The 21271-nt window shown below is 41.6% G+C and overlaps 1 protein-coding gene and 1 non-coding gene across 3 annotated transcripts; both read right to left on the bottom strand.

Moving 5' to 3' along the window:
• Nucleotides 1-14849: 14849 nt before the first annotated feature.
• On the bottom strand, nt 14850-15019 carry LOC149996329 (U1 spliceosomal RNA). The gene has a single exon (XR_016507555.1). It is a non-coding gene; the product is annotated as a U1 spliceosomal RNA (small nuclear RNA).
• Nucleotides 15020-15513: 494 nt separating this feature from the next.
• ING1 (inhibitor of growth family member 1) lies at nt 15514-20883 on the bottom strand. Of its 2 annotated transcripts, XM_090258456.1 has the most exons (3): nt 19036-19206; nt 18236-18302; nt 15514-16465 (listed from the first exon to the last, which is right to left on the bottom strand). In XM_090258456.1, exon 3 carries the CDS (start codon nt 16317-16319, stop codon nt 15762-15764), a length of 558 nt encoding a protein of 185 aa, XP_090114582.1. In that variant the 5' UTR covers nt 16320-16465; nt 18236-18302; nt 19036-19206; the 3' UTR covers nt 15514-15761. The 2 variants fall into 2 exon arrangements, with proteins under 2 accessions (XP_090114582.1, XP_090114581.1); XM_090258455.1 differs by lacking the exons at nt 18236-18302; nt 19036-19206 and adding an exon at nt 20652-20883.
• Between the last annotated feature and the right edge of the window lie 388 nt (nt 20884-21271).

Genomic DNA, 21271 nt, shown 5'->3' with positions numbered 1-21271 from the left:
TAAAACTTAAATGTATATAAACCTTTATATGTAAATATTGTCAGACATTTCTGATTATTTCCATAAGACGATTTTTGAAAGTGAGGTTATGGGACAATCAGTAAGCACATCTTCAAAGTTTGAAAGACTATAGCAAATTAAACTCTGATAATTATATTCACTTACCCTCTCCCATCAGAGGAGGGTGCCTTCAGGGAAGTAATGGAAGTTTTCTCTGAGTTTGTTAAAATAGAATTCTAGCGAAGGATTTAGCTAACTAGGATTTAGCTAACTAAATCCTGAATAGGATTCTAGCTAAATAGGGTTTAGCTAACTACAGATCCAGTAGACCCAAGCTGCTTGAAACCCAAGGGCTAAAGAAGCTGATGCAGTGACATTTGAAAGCCAATAAAAGGTCATATCCTCTCCCCATATTCAAAGATACCTCTTCCCTGATCTAGAAATCCACTGCATTTAAATAAGCTCTTTGGATTAAAACAACAACAACAACAAAAAAAACCCTGAAAGACCATAAGGAAAAGGTATTGAGAATGATAAGTTTTTCTGAAGGAGGGACTTGTTGGAAGGAAAAGGAGGAGTGGTGGAATCCTTTGGTGCTGCTCAGAGAGAGTAGATTTGAGTGGATGCTACTGTGGTGACCATGAACATGTACTTCCCTGTTCTGGAAGCCTGGAAGATCTAGGAGACAGTAAGGAAGTAGAAGCCCTTCATAAAACTGCTCAAGACCAGGGGTCATCCAAGCAACCCAGCATTCGAATTTCACAAAGTGGCTGGGGAAAGAAGTCTACTTTGATATATAATTTGAGATGATAAGGCTTTATAACTTACCAAGTGCCTTTGTTCAATTTATTTTTTCATGTGGTTTTCACAATAACCCCATTAGATTAAGCATGGCAGGAGATATTAGTCATTCTCCCCATTTTCAGATTAAAACACCAAGTCTTTGGTAAGGAAACCAGCTGAGAATCAGGGGAGATCCAGCCCTGTAGCTGATTTCAGACGCCACATTGCAATTCTTTGCAATGAGTGTGGGAAAAACCACCACCTAAGTGGATCTGATGGAGGACTCTCAACCTGGAGAGTTGCAGTGTCTGCTGAGCCAATGTTTCCTGGTATTGGAGCCCCACTGTCAGGATGCCTCACTTCTACCCAAGGGCTGAGCCCTCATGGTTGGGCCATGACAAACATCTACTGACTGAAAATTGCACCAATTTCACTGAAGAAGGACCTAGCAAAATGTTAAGAGGAGAGAAGAGGGTGTCCCAGAGGCATGCTGGTCCTCCTGTAGATGTCTGCAAGGGGTAGGGGTGGAGACATGAGAAAAGGGGCAAGGGAGCAGGGTCCTAAGAGTCACATATGCCTTAGAATTGGCCACGTCCATATATAGTGCCTTGGGGAGCTGCACTTTCTTCCCAAATAAAACTTGGCAACATTCAAATTACATTGGAGGGACCAAAAACCTTACTCAGGAATAACATGTATTAGAAAGGTGCCTGGATTAAGGAGATAAATTTGCTTAATTTGATACAAATTTCAAACCATAAATTATCGAAGGGCCAATTCCAAGATATCTTTTTCTGTGAAACAGCAAAGTGAAGACTTTAAGAACATGTCTTGGTTTTACAAACATTTAAAAAATAATGAAGTTTTATTAACCCTTTTCAAAATTCAAAAGATACTTTATCATCCCACAATCACACTACACTTCAAATAAAGTGAGAAACTTAGATTACCAACGCTAGAATATATACTAGAAAAGGCCATGAAATTAATTTTAAATTATGAAGTATGCATAATAAACTTAAACTATTTATAAAATACTGTAGTGCAGTTCTCACTAAATTGGCAAGAATAGAATTAGGCCTTAAATTGTTTAAATTTGGTGTATTTTTTAAAGATTTTATTTATTTTTTTAGAGAGAGGTGAAGGGAGGGAAAAAGAGAGGGAGAGAAGCAGAAATCCTTATTAGTGCCAACGTCTTTCTTCCCTTTAGGCCAAACCCTGGAGCCTTGGACTTCTTCCTAGATGGCTGAATGGGGCACAAGGTGCAGAGGGGTGGGGAGCATACACAGCCTAGGCAGAGCTTCCTGATCTTTCTCAGGCCACACAGACTAAGGAACATTGCTTGAAGGTTCTAGCTCAGTGCTGCCCCAGTTGGAAGATCCAGCATAGTCCACTCGTATAAAGCTAGAATGAAAAATAAATTTGCCATGCATAACAGCACAGCAAAGAAAGTTCTTTTTCACTCTTGGCCCTGTATGAAGGGGGGAAATTTGAAAACACAACCAGCTTTCATGTGTATTTGTGGTGTGAATTTATACTAGTTGTTGTGTGGTTTGAAAAACCACAAGCTGGGATTTTAATTTAACCTGGTTTCCAGGTTGTTAGTATGTTGGCAAAAAAAAAAAAAGAAAATCCCCAATGGAGGAACTCACCTTCAACTGAAGCCACAAGAATTCCTACACATAAAATTCTAAAGACATTTAGCTGTTTCACAGTAAAAAGAAGTAAACAGCCATGGCTGCTGTGGCTCAGTGGATTGAGCACAGGCCTGTGAACCAAAGCATCACTGGTTCAATTCTCAGTCAGGGCATGTGCCTGGATTGTGGACCAGGTCGCCAGTTGGGGGCACACAAGAGGCAACCACACACTGATGTTTCTCTCTCTCTCTTTCTCTCTCCCTTCCTCTCTCTCTAAAATAAATAAATAAAATCTTTAAGAAAAGAAGTAAACAAACAACTAAACAAAAGAAACATGGTACTACAACCGAGAACAACAGCAAAATAAAATCCTCAAAGACTTCAGATATTAAAACTATCACACACTTCTGGCCAAGATGGAGGCCTAGACTGACATGCTCCATCTCCCTCCACAACTAAGAAGGAATACAACTACCGCAAAACCAGAAATAACCAGAAGTTCCAGAAAATAAAGCTACATGGAAGTCCAACATATGAAGTTATAAAGAAGTGGTGCTCGTCCGGACGGGCAGGAGGGGTGAAGCCGGGGCGGTAAGATCAAGCTGTGCTGCCGGCGGCAGTTGCAGCAACAAGCAGTGGGTCTGCGATAAGCACAGACACCCATATTTAAGGGGAGGCGAGAAGCACCAGGGGAGGACCCCCGGCTGCAGGTCAGACCCGTCAGCTTGCGATTCCAATGCAGGGAAGACAGACCCCCATTGCCTCAGACTGTGAGGCCCAGAGGGTGTGTGGACAGAGGAGGAGGTTCCCAGTCTCTCAGCAGAGAGTGAACAGCAGGAATCCATCTTGGACCCCCGCCCCCACAAAAAGTGTCACAGTGTGGTGAGAAGGGTAACCCGACAGTGATGAGTGCATGGGGCTCCGCCCCCTATAGCATAGGAGGTATGACAGCCCCACCCAAGAAGGAAAGGTAAGCAAACCTGTCAGGATGGCAGGGATAATGATAAAGATACCAATCACACAGCTGACCAGAAAGCAAATATACAAATTAATGGGCAAACAGATAGATAATCTTTCTGAGGTTCAGTTCAGAGCTATAGTTATAAGACAGCTACAGAAATAACAGCGGGACTTAAGACAGAAAAGGAATGAAGACAAGTCCTGCTGAAATAAACAAAAACACATATGAAACAAGTGGTGAGAAGAAAAACCAGGGATCAAATCAACAAATTGGAACATAGGGAAGGAACAGTCAACCAGTGCAGAAAGAGGAAACAAAAAGTGAGAAAAATGAGGAGAAGCTCAGAAACCTCTGGGACAACTATAAGAGAGCGAATATCCAAATTATAGGGTTATCAGAGGTGAAGAAGACAAACTAGAAATTGAAAAATTACGTGAAAAAATAATGAAGCACAACTTCCCTAACTTGGGGAAGGAAATAGACTTCCAGGTCCAGGAAGCACAGAGAGTTCCAAATAAATTGGACTCAGGGAGAACCACACCAAGACACATTATAATCAAAATGTGAAAAATTAAAGATAAAGAATCTTAAAAGCAGCAAGAGAGAAGAAGAGAATTATATACAAAGGGGTCCCAATAAGACTATCAGCTGATTTCTCAAAGGAGACACTGCAGGCAAGAAGGGACTGGCAAGAAATATTCAAAGTAATGAAAAGCAAAAACCTACAGCCATGATTACCCTATCCAGCGATGCTGTCATTCAGAATAGAAGGGCAGAGAAAGTGCTTCCACTACAAAGTAAAACTGAAGGAGTTCCTCAGATCCAAACCACTGTTATATGAGATGTTAAAGGGACTTGTTTAGAAGAAGGAGGATCAAAACTATGAACATTAAAATGAAAACTGCATCACAAGAACCAACAACAGAAGCTAGGGAATCGAAACAAAGGCAAAGTAAGTAGGCAATGAGAGTGGAAAAAGGATTATAGGTATGGGGAACAAATTGGGGGGAGGTCAGCAGGGAAGGGGAAGGGGGGAAAGGGAGGGAGATGATGCAGGAATTAAAAGCATAGTAGGAGGGAGTGGAGTAGACAGGAAGATGTTAAAAAGAACTATATGCACAACCAATGGGCATGGACTAAGGGGTGGGGACAACTGAAGGGAGGGGGCTCACTGGGTGGAGGGGAACAAAGGGCAAAGAAATTGGGACAACTGTAAAATATAATCAATAAAACACATTAAAACTATCATACAAAGATTATAGAATAACTATGTTTAAATAAAAAGCTTTATCTCAGAGATAGTAGAATACTAAAATGTTATCAAATCAACAGAGAAGGAAAACTCTGACTCCAAAAAACCTCCGCTGCCTTGCGGCATACCTCTTCAGGGGAAAGGCTAAGGGAGTAAACCCTGACAGAAAATCCGGAGCCGGAGTCCCTAAGGCGGTTTGACGTTGTAGTCAACACCGGCAACTCCTGCGGCGCACCTGAAGCCAAGTTGTATTGACTTCGTCTTTCCCTTGGATCCTTCAGCTGCGAAGAGAGGGGGGGTCTGCTGCATGGGCAACAGCAGACCCTCCATATCACCCTGCCCAGGCTCTGTAGCTTCAGCTTCACTGGAGAGGACACTCCAGCGTCATCACAAGATGTCGATTCAACACGGGAGGAGACAGATACCGTGTCACTCCCGAGTCGGACTGCACAGCCATTCTCGGCGGTGCAGATAGACTCTTAAGAAGCTACACCATCGTCTCTCGAGATGGACGGCTGCCGACTATCAAATCAAATACAGAAGTGCCTTAAAAGAAAATCATGTCTACGAAGAGTTCATTCCAACAATGCTAAGATTTTTTGAAATTAGAAAATATACTATATTTTTAGAAAGAAGAAGATCCACATGTTGCTGCTCCCATCCCCACCCCCATTAAAAAAAAAATCTGACGAAATTCAATAATTTCTGGAAATACCAGAAATCACAGGGGGAACTTTCCTGTACTCAACAAACAGGATTTACTAGAAATCTCTATCAATATTAGAATAATGTGGAAAATGCATTTCCATTAGACTCAGAACAAAACTCTGTTGAAGAAAGGTAGAGACAGGCTCTAAGTGGGAATGCCTACCTCAGCCACAGAAATGCTCTAGGCACTGGTAATTCCATAGTGATGATCCTTTACCTAGTAAACCTCAAAGTCAACTGACAAACTTCTAGAACCAATGAGAAATTTCAGGAACCGAAGTGGCCAGATGAAAAACTGACATACAACAATTAGCTACTATTTTTACATGCAAATTATAGCCAATAAAGCAAAATCATGAAAATTGTTCCCTATATGGTGGCAACTAAAATAAGGAGTATCAATAAGAAATATGAAGAAACCTATAAAATTTCACTGAAAGATATAATAGATACCATGAGTAAATGAAAATACATACGCCATATACCTGTAAGAAAAGATTCAAATAGCAAGTATAAAGATATTCTTCAAATAGAGGTGTTTAAACAAATTTTGGTATAGGACAAAATTATTTGCAGTAGTTAATTATATGCTAATTATTCTTAATGTATTGACATGGAGAAAACTTCAAGGCAAAGTGTTACACAGGAAAACAATTAGCTAGCTGAAGATCAATACATAGGGTACAATCACGTTTATGTGAAAAGCAAAGGAAAACTATCTTTGCATAGGTATTGTTCTGGTTGTCTCCTGTTATGTAATAAACCACCCTATAATTAATTTGCTAGGAATCTGTGATCTCAGTAGGGTGGGTGCAGACAGCTCCTCTCTGCTCACATGGCAGTCACCTGGGGCTGACATCATCTGCAGGCTCACTCACTCATGTGTCTGGTGGTTGGCACTGGCTACAAGTTGTGACTCAGCTGAAGACATAGCAGGAATACCTGTCTGGCCTTCACAAGTTGCTATGTCCTAAGGGTGACCATCTGTGGAGATGAAGGAACCTTGGAAGTTCCATGGTGTCATGTCTGCTGCACATTCCTCCTGAGGGCAGGTGGGAAAGCTCAACCAGAGGCCAGGGAAGGAGAAATCAGGCCTGACTTGTGATGGGAAGTGTGCGAAACTTGTGGTCTTAAAAGCACCATAGAGGAGTGTATAAAATTTTTTACAAAAAGATTTGTAGATAACAGATCCTCACCAACTGTTGATAGCTGTTATCTTGGGAAAATTAGAAGGACTGGGAAGTAGAGGTGGTGGTTGATTTGGTCAGTATACAAACTCAAGTTGAACTAGCTTAAGAACAAAAGGATTTATCAACTCACATACTTGGCTGGTTCCAGGGGTTCATTTTGCTTCAGGTATTTAAACGATGCTTCATTTTGCTTCAGATATTTAAACGATGCCATCAGGTAACTCTTTTCCTCTTCATTTTCCAGGGAGGACTTTCTCCACAGGGTGGGTAAGGCAACTCCCTTAAACCCCGTATCAAAATCCTTACTAGTTGGCAGTTCCAATGGAAAGAGAAAAAGTAATTTTGCTGGTAGCTCCAGGAAAAAAAGTTCCAGGGAAGATACATAGTGGTGGACTTGGCGTACCTGCCCATTCTTATACTCATCACCATGGCTAGCAGGGGGCACATTTTGATTGGGCAACCTCAGTTACCTGCCTACCTCGTCAGCAGCTGCTTATTCTTACTCTGATTTCATTTGCTTTAGCACATGAGGAATTTTCTTTCTTGTGTTTGCTCTTATGTAGTTAAAACTTTTTCCCTCCCACATATTTCATCTAGCATTTTTAGGGTGTGGAAACTATCTCAGTCCACCATATTGATCAGAAGTTCTTCATGGCTTTCACAGGTATGTCCTTTCAATAGCTTTTTTACTGTATCAACCACATATTTATTTCTAGGATTGACCTGCTTTTTCTGCACTCCAGGAATGTTGGCACGGCACCGTCAACTGTCAAAAGAGTCCAAGTTGCCACATCACAGATGAAGGGAGCATAATGTTCTTGGTGTGGGACACTCTTTTATCCCATGCACATTCCTGTGTTATGACCTTACCAGGAAGCCAGAAATGTCATTCATTAGCTTCATTCCTTTGTCAGATATTAAAAACATATGTAAATGAAATTGTCATAAGAATCATACTACAAAGGAATTAGAAAAGTAAAATAAATTCGTCCATGTAACTTGCTTCCTGAAGACATTTAGCCTTAGTACTTACAGTGAGCCTGCTACTTTGACTTTCTGCTCGTATGACCAAATTTGCTCTTCTATGATATAATTAGTTGTAGTATATTTTTCAAAAATTAATTTGCTCTGCAAACTCAGTGGCAGAATTATAACTTCACCTAAGATTTGCACCACCCCAGTACGTCCTCTCAGAACTTAATAAATTATAATAGTGTGCTTACTTTACATTGAAATTTCATTTTTGAAATATAGAGTAAAATGAATGAATAAACCCCACAACTGTTTCATGATTGTCCTTGTACATTCTATTCTCCTCCTCCCTTCAGCAGCTCAGTCCAGTTTTCACTTTTGTTAACATTCTTCAGTCTAGAAATAAAGTTTCAAAATTTGCAAAGTGAAATCCCCTTATTAGTCTTTCACATCAAATGATAAACTGTAAAAGTTCATCCTTATGTATTAGTACTTTCAATTAACTGATATTTTATGGCAGATCTTTTTACCTGGACTGTATTTCACTAGTAGTCAACATTTAATTTTTCATATTTTATAGAGCAGATCAATGACTCAAAGAATCAAAAATATTTTGAAAATCATGCATATTGACCATGGACTAATGAAAATCTTCACCACCACCTACTTTTTACTTACCTTAAAATACAAAAGTTAATTTCCATTCCCTGAGCACATCCCAACTGATGGGGAAAGAATGAGGCCAGATCTAATCTGGTTGCCATGGTGGCAGCATAACTCTCCGCTTTAAACATCGCATCTATCAGGGCAAGGATTTTAAAAACAGAAAGATTTACTCTAAACATAGTACCTGACTGTCCAAACCAGACTTGCAGTTTCTCAGTGTCTAGCATGCCATCTGCCCCTTTGGCCATAGTTGACACCAAGTGGGTCTGTTTCCTCCTGGGCCAAACTGTTTCTCAAGTCACATCTGTGCTACAGAGAGAAAGCCATGCTGCCTGTCCTCATTGCTGCTCTGGTTCTGGACTTTCTCTCATTTTTTCCATCTGTGCTGAAGGCATGGTCAGTTAATTACTGTTACTTGCAACCAAAATTAATGCTTATAATATAATAATAGAGGAAAAGTAAATATTTATCAAGCAATTTCTCATGCAAAATAAACTTGTGAGAGAGCAAACCATTCCTAAGCATCTTTGTAAATGGATAAATTGTTAAGAAAGCCCATGAACAATTTATGTTTGTTTTTATAAAATTTTATAGAACATACTTAATGCATTAGGTGATCAAAATCTAACCAAATTCTCAAATATTAATCATTTTTAAATACTGCATTTCTTAAAGCCTATACATTTATCCTAAAAATATTTTCTTCACAGAAAGCAATTTGAAATTTCATTTTAGGTGTAATTATAGAACATTTAGAAGTTAGAAAAAAAGTCTTGCTTTTCTAGGTTAATTCTTAGATTATTTACTCAACACATTTATTGAAGGCCTATGGCTTTCCAGGAAGAGCAAATCTGCACAAGTGGGACCAGGCCCACATGTGAAACAGCAGTGAGCCAGGTGCTGCCCTGGAACATCAGTATTGCAACCTGGCCTTGGACTCCCACCCCTAACTGCTAAGTGACGTCAACATTCTGCACCTCAGTTTCCACACCTACACACATAAGGGGCTGAACTAATTTTCTGTCTGCTCAAATTCAATCTAAGAGGTAAGTCAACAAGCTTAACAGACTGCTTGCTGCTGCAAATAAAAACTTTCTTTACTTATTTCTGTGTTCTACAAGAGAAAGAATCATTTATAGAAAAGCAGCTGCAGACTTACTCCTCACTCAGGACCAAAGATGAAGTAACCACTTTATTCTAAGGCCAGATTTGACTCCAGCTGTAAGGAACCTCAATCTCATTTTTCAGAATATATCCATTGCCTGGCTGGTGCGACTCAGTTGGTTGGAGCATCACCACATAGACTGAGAGGTTGTATGTTCAATTCCAGGTCAGGAACACACCTAGGTTGCAGGTTTGATCCCCAGTCCGAATGTGTACAGGAGGCAACCAATCAATGTTTCACTCTCTCTTTCTACCCCTTCCTCTCTCTCTAAAAGTAATGGAAAAATGTCCTTGGGTGCAGATTTGAAAAAAATAAACCTGTTAACTAGAATAACCAACAACTGACCAAATATATTACTCACATCATTATTTGTATGGTGTTTAGCTTTAATCCAGTACTGTCACACATTAGCTACGTTGGCACTCCGGTGAGCTACACAGTAACACCAGCCTTATTTTGCCTGTGAAGACGCTGGGCAGAGGAGTGATTTCCTGAGGTTAGACTGTGGGTAGTAAAGTAGTCGTGACTCAAACCTTCTGACTTCATTCTCATGCTAATTCTAGGACAGCACTCTGCTCCTGGTAAATTGCTTAAAACCTTCCGGGCATAAATACAATCCTAGAATTTACTACAGGGCAAGACAAAAGCATGCTATGACAGTGCACTGGTTCACCTGAAGGAAGAGCAGACACTTATGCTGTACTCGGTAGCACAGCTCTTTCACTCAGGTAAAAAGCCCAGCAATGAAGAAGACTTGAGGCTGACTGCTCCCTTCTTTACTCTCCAAGTTTCTTTTATTTTTTTCAGTTTTTGTCATAAATTGAGGGTAATTCCCTACCACACAGAGCAGTGAGAACAAACAATATCACTGTGAACATTTAGCTCAGCTCCAGGCATCAATTACTATGGGACAATAGTGCCAGGTCCTGAGCACTAGGCGGGTTTCCTGGTGTGTACCATGGTGGTAAGAGGATACAGGGTTTGCAGCTAAGTATGGGATGAGTAGCTTTGTGTGAATCAGGTGTCCTCACCTGGGTATTAGCATCCTCACCGGAAACACTAACATCTTCATGGCAGGTTTGTTTTAAAGCATTAACATAAAGTATACAAAGAACCTAGCATGGTACTAGCACCTGGTAGACAATTAATGGTGGCTGTTACTTCTATATGTCAGCAATGTTGAAAAACTTCAAGTTGACTGCTTAAACTAAAGCATTTTCTTTTCTTCAAAAAAAATTCTTTTTTAATCTTCACCTGAGGACACTTCTTTATTGCTTTTACAGAGAAAGGGAGAGAAACATTGGTGCAAAAGAGAAGTATTGATTGGCTGCCTCTCAAACCAGCCCAGGATCACATGCCCAGATGCGGACTGGTGCTGGGGAATCAACCTGCAACCTAGGTAGGGCCCTGACTGGGACTCAAACCCACAACCTTTTGGTTACTGGACAATGCTCCAACCATGCCACATCAGCCAGGACCAAAAGCATTTTCCTGTTTAATAGAAAAACTCTGGTTTAACAAAGCATTGAGTGGTACAAATGAGGATTTAACCAGCTGCCCTGGCCGGTGTAGCTCAATTGGTTGGAGCATCCTCGCACACAGAAAGGTCACAAGTTAGATTCCAGGCAGGTCACATGCTTGGGTTGCTGGTCGGTCCAGCTGGGGCACGTAAGAGAGGCAACTGATTGACGTTTCTCTCCCTCTCTCCCCCTCCTTTCCCCTCTCTCTAAAATCAGTAAGCATATCCTCAGGTGAGGATAAAAAAAAAAAAAAAAAAAAGATTTAACCTATTGCTCTTTGCAGTGACTTCTTTTTAAAGTAGGGATTTTAAATGATAAAGTCTCAATCTCATCTTTATGAACAAAATCAGATAATACAAAGTTTTGAGGCAAGAGAAGTGATCTAGCGTTTTTTGTTTGTTTGTTTCTAGCGTTTTTCTTTATTCCAGTTAAAACTATGTCATCCTTTTGGTGGGGAGAGGACCCAACACACTAATGTTTAGTTTGTGAGGAAAACTGAATAGTTAAAACAAAGCCCCTCACAAAAACCTCAAAGGCTATCTCAAGTCACAACACACCTTTCTCAGTTATCTTCCTGAGCCCTTCATGCACACGCACAGTATGAGGGTGATGAGACATGAGTGCAAGCAGTAATTAACTAGCAATTTCTCCAGATTAAGCAAACCCAAAAGTGTACCTCCCAGACCACCTAAAACTACCTGGACCCCCAAATTAAAAAGGAATGGATTACAAGCTAAAACATAGAGGGAGACAAAAACATCCTAAAATCTTGTTCTATACATGCCACCGATTACAAAAATTCATAAATTACTTCAGCTGGAACAATGGAGAAAAGCTAGATCTCCTGCAAAAGCACATCCTATCTTTAAAAGTGCAGACAAAAAGTTAATAATTTTGCTTAATGAGGTTTAGTATCTCTCTCTCTCTTTAATTAAAGAGAGGGGAAAGGGGGGGTGAAAGAGAGGGAAACATCAATGTGCAGTTGCCTATCACACGCCCCCAACCTCCTGGGATCCAGCCTGGCAACTCACATGTGCCCCAACTGGGAATCCAACAGGCAACTCCTTGGTTTGCAAGCTGGCACTCAATTCACTGAGCCACACCAGCCAGTGCAATGTTTAATACCTTAATACATTTTACCTGCAATACTGTATGAATGACACAAAAGGTTATTTCAAATAAATACCTAGCCTTTCTAAAAGAAGTACATTAATAATAATAAAATGGCTTTTCCCTTGATAAATGCTTTATTACTTCAGAATCTGTAACCACTGAGTCTTGGTTACTGAGATGACCACAGCACAATGTCCAAGTCACTGGAAAACCTGTCTCTGGGTCGCCCATGGCTCCTGTTACTGCAGTTAGTTATTCCCTCTCAGGATCCAGTGTATAGCTTCCTCTGCAGCCCCTGCCCTAGGAAGGCCAGCCTTGGCTACTTACACACTAGTTAATTGAATGAACCAAATTTCCTTGGTCCAGTTTAAAATAAAGTGTTCCATTCTAATGGAAACCAAGTGTAACAACTTGGTTATTAAATATAAGGAACTGGTCATTGTCAAAGGCAGGGGTGCAGGTGGGCAAAACGGGTGAAGGCCATAAGATAGGTACAAACTTTCAGTTATAAGTCATGGCAATATAATGTACAGCATAGTGACTATAGTTAGTAATACTGTATTGCATATTTTATAGTTGCTAACAGAGTAAATCTTTAAAGGCTTCATCACAGATTTCGACTAAAAATGATGAATGTTAACTGGACTTGTGATCATTTCAAAATATATACAGTATCAAATTATTGTTCTACACCTAAAATTAAATGTCAATTATACTTCAATTAAAAAATAAGTGTTCTACATTAGTTTTTTAATTCATCTATTTTTTTTTTTAAATTTGTCAGCACTCCCCCAGGGTTACCTGGATCTATTGTATTTAATCATGATTTAAAGCCTAAATCTTTGTTTAAGACTTTATTTTCTGAGAGAGGGGAAGGGAAAGAGAAAGAGGGGGAGAAACATCAATATGTGACTGTGTGCCCTCAACTGGGGACCTGGCCAGCAACCCAGGTATATGCCCTGACTGGGAATTGAACCAGCAACTCTTCGGTTCGCATGGTCAGTGATCAACCCACTGAGCCACACCAGCCAGGGCTGAAGCTTAAATCTTGATGTACCAAGTACTTATCTGTGATTTTTTTTTTTACTATCCAAAGGAATTAAGTCATTTAGAAGACTGTCAAATCCAACAAAATCTGCCTCTATAATGTTCCACATTTTCCAAAGAAAAAAAATGCTTAACCAGTTGTCCTTCTTGGAAACTTCACTAAAGGCAGGGAGAAAAATCCAGCATTTGCTTATCACCCAAGTGTCATTCACTTAACCTCATTTATTTCTCAGAACCACCCTACAGGAAATAAGTGTCTTAAAGGTGAAATGCCATGGATCAAGTATTAAGCAGTTATTGAAGAGCAAACCCCTAAGGGACAAAGATGCATTCAAATACAGAAAGGTTTGGCCTGTTTTTCTCTCTCCACTACAGCCATCTACAATAAAACTGAATAAATATGAAGCAATCGGGGATTAGCAACTGTGTTCTATGGAATCTCTACTTTCATAACTTAATTTTCGTTATTAGCCCAAAGTTTAAATAGGCAAAGACTAGAATAGTTGTCAGTAGGGGGGAGGGGGGAGGGAGAGAAGGCGGATAAGTAAAGGAAGGGTCTGGTCAAGGAACGTATATGAATGACTCATGGACATGGACAACGGGGAGGGATATAACTGTGGGAGAAGGGATGGGCTGGGAGGGGGGATCAATGGGGGAAAAATGGGACAACTGTAATTGAATAACCAAAAAATAAAAATTTAAAAAAGGAAAAAAAAATTTTATGTAAGCAATGATTCTTTTAAACTACTTCTATTGTCATTATTATCAGGTATTTTATTTAAACTTATTTCATATAGTAAACTTTTTGTTTATTGTTTGTCTAGGTAAATCTTATCAAATTTCAACACTCAAGATTCTCAAATGTTTTGGAGTTTTGCTGCAAAGTAAATGCCTATTTGTAGGTATTGATATGCAAAAAGTTCACATTTTAATGATCAAGTATAATTTATATTTCTCTACCAAATAGCTTCCTATAATGGAAATCCACTGTAAAAACAGACTTATTAAATCTGGTATAAAGTTCACAATAATTGTTTATCAAATGAAATAAAAACTTATTGTTTTACTTACAATAAATGCCACACAGATCCTTAGATTACTCAACTCTTCCTTGTAGCAGCTTCATAGAGGATATAAAACAAACTATGAAGAGAAACTAATGCTCTGGAATATATGGTTAAAGTGAATAATATATCCCTTAGAAATGGAAATTCCATAGACTGTTTTAATATGCGAGCAGTTAAGGACACAGATCATGCAAGAAATTAGTCTAAATCAGGTCAGCAAATTTAGGGTCAAAAAATAAGTAATTTCAACTTTGTAGGTAATAATAGTCTCTCTGTTGCACCACTCTGTCATTGTACAAAAATAGTGAATGAGCACGGCTGTGTGGGCATAAAACTTTATTTATGGACACTAAAATTTGAATTCCATATAATTTTCATGTGTCACAAAATAGGATTCTTCTTTTAACAATGTAAATAAAACTCATTCTTGGTTCACAGGCCATACAAAAATGGATGGAGGGCTGGATTTGGCCTGTGGGCAATAATTTTCCAACCCCTGGTCTAAATAAGTATTGTTTTGACATTTACTTGCTGGCAATTAGGTAACTTCTGCTTCATTACTGAGAATACAACATTTTGCTTAAGGCTTGTCTAAACTGCTGGTGTACATACTTTTAAGACAAAAATTTAAACATCACTTATGTCAAAATTAAATATACTGCTAGAACTGGCTAACTTTCATTAATTTCTTGATGTCACATCTACACAGCAGGAAATACACCTTGGTTTCACAATGGCATCTGGCTGTACTTCTTTCTTTCCTCTTCTCAAGGAAGAGCACGAACACAATTCCCCACTATTCCAAATTATACAGTCAAGTTTCCCACATTTAGGGAAATCGCAGGGGTCAGCACATCTGGAGTGCAATGGATAAGATAAAGCCTCACCCTGGGAAAACCACTTTCGTGATCATGGTAACTCCCCTGCCAGGTAAGTCTGGCTGCCCTTCTGATCATAATACAGTAAGCGCAAGTTCACTTGGAAATGTACACTTATACACCTTATGTAAATTTAAAACACTACACTAGGATGTGTGAAAGCAAAAGCATGATTTGACATTCCATGACTAGACCTCTTCTGTTTGGTTATAAAAAAATGTACCCAATCATTAAAGAAGGCCATCTGGGGAATAGGACAGTATATAAAATATATGTCATGTAAAATTTAACCATTTACCTTTTTCAAAATAATCTTCAAACTTTAAACCTTTTTATTGAATTGTTATATGGATATACATTAGAATAGCAAGAAGATTTAGCAATTTGGTTAGCTAATTATTTTTTAAAATGTTCATGAAATAATAACATTATTTTTATTAAAATAAAACAGTAGGTAAATGAGTCTTTTTTTCCCACATTTAATGTGTTAGGACGCTTCCAGGTCAACTCTCTAGATTCCCCCCACCCCCCCCAAAAATCAGTCGAAGACTCACTTGAGTGTTTAATTCAAACCTATATTTGCTGTTTCTAAAATGCTGATCCACAGACCACTTTCTTGTTACACAAGTATACCAATGAAAACAAAAGGCAAAGAGAATCACTGCCATCCCTACAAAAGGAATGGCTCCTTTTCTAACATTCTTTAAAAATATACATTGTACAGTCCTTGCACCTCACCAAAGGTGGCAATGTAATAAATACACTGGCTTAGTTCTCCTCACTGTTCACCAAGGTCCACCAACTACCTGTTATAAGCCCTCTCCTTTTTGGATTTCTCCAGGGCTTTGTCCATGGTTTTCTCATTCTCCCCTCGACATTTGGGACAGTACCACTTGCCCTTTGGTTTATGATTCAGTCCTACACAGGAGAAGTGGAACCACTCAATGGGGCACTCATCGTTGTCACAGCCGATCATTTCTCCATAGGAGACCTGATTGCACAGACAGTACGTGGGCTCATTTGGGTCAATGGGAAGGTCTGCAGGTGATGCTTCCCTTTCTGCTTTGGCCTTGGAGCGTTTCTTTTTCTTGGAGGCCTTTGCTTTCTTTTCTTTCGGTGTTCCTGAGGTGATGTCATCGTGGTCATGATTATTAGCTGCATTCTCCCGATTCTCATTGTTGCGCTGTCGCCGAGACCTCTTGTTATTGGGCTTTTCTGCCTGTGTGATTGTCTCATTCTTGGACTTATCCTGGCCGGCTTTGCCACTATGGCCAGTGGTGTCATTGACCTCCTGGTGTGCCTCAAAGAGTTCCACATGACTGTCTACCTGCCTGGTCCGGTTCTCCACCAGCTCGACCATCTGACTCACAATCTGAATCTTCTCGTCACCCAGCTCCTGGCTCCGAATCAGGGCTCTCTGAATGCACTGCAGTACTCTCCTCTTCTGAGTGCCGTCTGTCTCCCGTTTAAACTTCTCATAATACTCATCCAGTTCCTTCAGGATTTCTGCAAAGGGAAAAATGAGCATTACACCCACACTATAAACACTACCAAGCCTTCTATTTAATGCTCTAGTCTATGAAAAATTGCAAAAGACAGAAGTGATCAACGCAAGGTTTCATAGTGTGAAAAAGCTTATACTTTGTATGCCCTCCCAGCAGACTTTTTTTTTCTCTGTTGAAAAAAATCCCTGGAACTAAGCACAAATGCAAACACAGTTCTCATTTAGCAAAGTGCTACCAAAAGCTCCCCAAGGGATTATGTGTACATTCAGAAGTGTGAGTAATACTCCTGAGATGCACAATGAGGAGAAAAGATCAAATTCAGATGAAGCACTGGGCCCCAAACTTTTATTTTCAATAAAATTAACGAGATCCTATATTTCCACTGTTTTTATTCAAATATTTTTCTAATAATTTAAAGGTCTTTATTCTTTTTATTCTAATGTACTTATGTGTAGAATACCCTATTAAATTACAGACTGTATATAAATATTACTTGTGATCCAGAGCATCAATTTATCAGTCACAACATTTTCATCCTAGGATGTTATTCCTCTGAAAACAAGAAAGGTTTGTCACAATAAGCCATATAAGCTAGCGTTGCTTTAAAACAAAGGTTAGAGATTTTGCTTTTGCATTTACTACTTAAAACAATAACATTTATATCTATAGATTGTAAAACATTATCAAAAATAAATTTAAAATTCTCAATACTAAATTTAAACATTCTTAGGTAGGAAGGCAGTGTATGTAAATTTAAAATGTAATTTGGCAAATGTAATTATGTAATTTCTCAAGAAATAAAAGCTGTTAAAAAATCTGATTGAGATAAAGTAAACCTTCTTGCCAAAAGCTTAAATACATAAATTTCTAGTTATTTTCCCCAAATAGTACCATTAAATAGTATCACTTTTCTATTGTAAACCTTTTGCAGTCTCTCAAAAAAAAAGACAATTCTACTCTTCAACTAGGAAGTAAGTACGGGGATGTGGGGAGAAAATGTATAAAATGTGGCTATCACCCAGATCTTATCTCCAAATAGTCATAAGACATAAATCTAAAACTAAAATCAACATACAAACTTAGGACAACACTGGAGCTTAGCTAAATGGTAAGTATTATTTTCCAGGCTACATTCTTAACCTAAAGACAGCCCTGAAGATACTTCCTAGAAGAACAATGTAGAGTTTTCCACCAGAAAGGAGTGCCATGGTGCCACAGTGTTACGATCTCAGTCTCTTAAAGAGTAATTAATTCTGAAAATAGCTATGCTCAACTTAACCAAAGTTCTGTTTCGCAGATGTTAAAATAAGTTTCTGCCATTTATTTTTTAAAGCCCAAATAATGATGTTTAGAAATACTTAGCAATTTTCTTTTAAATTTTTATTTAAGAGAGAGAAAGAAACATCAGTTTGTTGTTCCACTTATTTATGCATTCATTGGTTGCTTCTTGTATGTGCCCTGACCAGAGATGGAACCCATAACCTTGGCATATCAGGATGATGCTCTAACCAAATGAACTACCCAGCCAGGGCTCTGTCATTTATTTTTAAACTAACTGCACATTACAAAACTATCATTTGGTTTAATAAGTAACCAAATTTCTAGCAACAGTTTTAGCATTCATAGAAAAAAACAATTCTATCATATGGCAAATTTAAAATTTAATAAATACTACGTATTTTATATCACAAGCAAGCTTACACCCAAGTGAAGTCTCACTTGTAGAGAAAAAAACAAACATCACAAAATTAATGAGAAGTAATTCTATTACCTTTATAATGGCATATATTTCTTGGATGCCCCAAGCAAAGTACTCTAAATGCTCCACAGCAACATTTCTGTAGGAAAGCAATGGTACCATGGGGGAAAATTTATGGATTAAAAGAGATTACAGCAAAATTTGATCTTTCCAATGATCTGTAATGTACTTTTAACTTTACATAAGGTTTGCACTTAAGTTCTTTATGAAGCTGACTTCCATGGTGGGTAGGTGAGTGCGTATTTAAAAAATAACACAAATATAATTTTAAAATAACCTCAAATACCATTTGAAATTGGCTAAATTATAATCCATCATTATAAGTTAATCTCCAACTGATGCATATTAAGCAATAAAGATTGTTGACCAAGTTTGACTTGCAACGTAGTTATTTAAAAGTAAAAGCTTGATTGTTTGAACTATGCTGCTTATCTCAACAATTATAGTATAAGTCCCAAATAAGTTATGACTATAACCATGACGGATGATTAGGCTTTACAGCTTAACTCAATAACAGTAGCTTGAGTATGTGCTTCACAGGAGACAAATAAGCACCGTACAGTGTACTAACTGAACAGCGGAACAGCAATGAAAAAAGTAACCTTAAGGGCTATACTGGAGTGGATGTTAGACAATTTTAAAGGTACACTTCTTTTCCTGTTATCTAGGAAAATGCTAACTAACAGTACCACAAATTCTACAAAGGCCGTGAATCCTTTCATTATCCCTGATCTTCAATCATTACACTACCTGAGCCACCCAGGCACCGACCACCCACCACCGAGAGAAGCCCTCGGCCACGGGTCACTCACACTTCCCCCGCTCTTCGCAGCCGCTGGCTGGTCCCGCGGGGTCCTGGGGCCAGAGCGGGAGACCTCAGCTGGGTCCTCCGCAGAGCCAGCAAAGGGGATAACAAACCTTGCCTCCGGCCCCGGGGCGCAGCCATTGCTCCGCAACCGGAAGTGGCCGGGCTCGGGTCCCTGAGGATAGGGGCAGGGCCGGGAACCCCCGGCCAATGGGGAGGAAGCCAGCGGGAGACGCGCCCCGCCTAGGGAACCACAGCCTATGGAGGTCGCCAGGCCGAGGGCGGAGGCCAGGATGGGAGCCAATCACAGAGCAGGGCAGGGGGGAACACGGCCCACCCCGGAGCGTCAATAGCCAATCCAAGGACGGAAGCCGGGCGACCCGAAGACATTCAAATCAACTCGACCTCCTCCCTCCTCCCCGCCCCTCTACGAAAGAGAAAAAAGGCGGCTGCTGAAAGAGACCCGTGCCCGTCACAGCGCAGGGCCCACCCTCATCCGGCCCAGCAACCAATGGCTCAGCAGCAGACTGATAAGGACATTCCATGGGGACGCCATACCCAATCATAAGAAAGCTAAAGCAGGAGGTTCACAATATGCTAATAAGCCTCTTATAAATAACACTGCGAAACCGAGTCTGGTAGAGCGCGGAGGGGCGCCTCAGCAGAAGGTGGTCTATGTGCGTTTCGCGGAAAGCTCTGGCTTTCCACCTCCCCCCACTTAACAGTTTCCCTGCTGCGCATTCTTGTAAACATTAGTAAACTCGGAGAGACGACCTACGTTCCAAACAGAGCCACCAATGCGGTGTCTGACCTGACAGGAAAGTTTCCCCAACAGCCAACAATTCCCAGCGGACATGAACCCTCTGCCTCTCTCCAGCACTCTGGGCGGCCGGGGCTGCAGACAACGACCCACAGGTCCTCTCCCCTGCCATGTTCCCCTCCAAGCCCATGGTCTTTGCACGCGCCCCCCAAGCCAGCACAGATGGGCGACTTCCTCGCCTCATCCTCCCCTCTCCTTTCCACCGTACGCACGGAATAAAGCCCAGGCCCTCCGCAAACTACACTCGGCCGCGTAGACCCCACTCGGTGTCCAGAGCCTCGGGAGAGCCAGGGGGCTGGGCGAGGGCAACCGGGCTACACCGCAGATATTACCGACCCTGGACTTTATATAACACTCAGATTCGGGACTAGGTGTATGTGGCTCCAGGGACGTTGAGCAGGGCCGGGGGACCCCTTGCCTGCAGCACCCTCCCAGCAGACCTGCGCGTAGCCCCGTCCCTGCGCCCCTCAGCCCTAGCGAACGCGGCACATCTCTCCTTCCGCGCTGTAGCCTGAGCCCCCTCCCCCGCAACACCCCGCCTCGTCACTTCACTACAAAGAGCGCTTTGCTCGCGTAGCCTGGCATTGAGACCTCTCTTTTCTCCTTCCTCCTCCGTGTCCCGGCTTCGCACACAAGGACCTTGACGAATCAAAGACGCTCCAGACCTTTTGTTTCTGCCGGGCCAGGGCCGCCACCGCGGGACCACGGCTCCCCGGGAAGGGACCAGGACGGCCCACGGCCCCGCAGCGAGCAGCGACCCGCGGGGATGGAGCGACCGCCCCCGCCCATCCATCCCGCCGTACCTTGGTATTTCGCGTCGATCTCCCGCATCAGCGAGACGTTTCTCTGCAGGTCGAAAGGCAGAGACTCGATGGAGTCCAGGTAGTCCTCCACATAGTTCACCAGGTGGATCTGCTCCCCGTTGGCAGGGCTCAACATGGTTCACCGAGGTCCCCGGCGACTCGGCGCGGCTTTCCGCTTCCTCCAGCCCCCGCCCCCTCGGAGCCCAGCCCTGCAAAATGCAAACCTCCCGCCCGCCGGTGCCCCCCCTCCTGCCGGCCCCGCGCCGCTACATCTGCGAGCCGCGCCGCCTGGGCCCGGGGACCCGGCGCGGGCGTGCCGGGCCAGCGCTAGGCGGCCTCGGGCGCGGGGCTGGCGCGGGCGGGCGTGCGGGCGCGCACCCCGGCGCAGGGGCCGGGGCTGGGCCGAGCGAGCGCGGGAAGGGGCGCGCGCTGCCCGTCGCGCCGCACTTGTCCAACGTGGAAAACCCAAATACCAGTTTCAAACACTTGGGAAACATTCAGTCCCCCGTACAGCGCATGCGCCCCGCCACCCCCCACTGCCCCCTCCCCGCGGGCCCCGCCCCCGCCGCATTCACGCCCCTCACCGGCCTGACCGCCCGGGGGTGTGGCTTTGTCTGTCA

Source organism: Furipterus horrens, unplaced genomic scaffold, assembly GCF_987537825.1.
Source record: "Furipterus horrens unplaced genomic scaffold, mFurHor1.1.pri manual_scaffold_12, whole genome shotgun sequence".
NCBI lineage: Eukaryota > Metazoa > Chordata > Mammalia > Chiroptera > Furipteridae > Furipterus > Furipterus horrens.
Note: the sequence above shows the minus strand (reverse complement) of the source record. Positions and strands in the feature narration are given on the sequence as shown.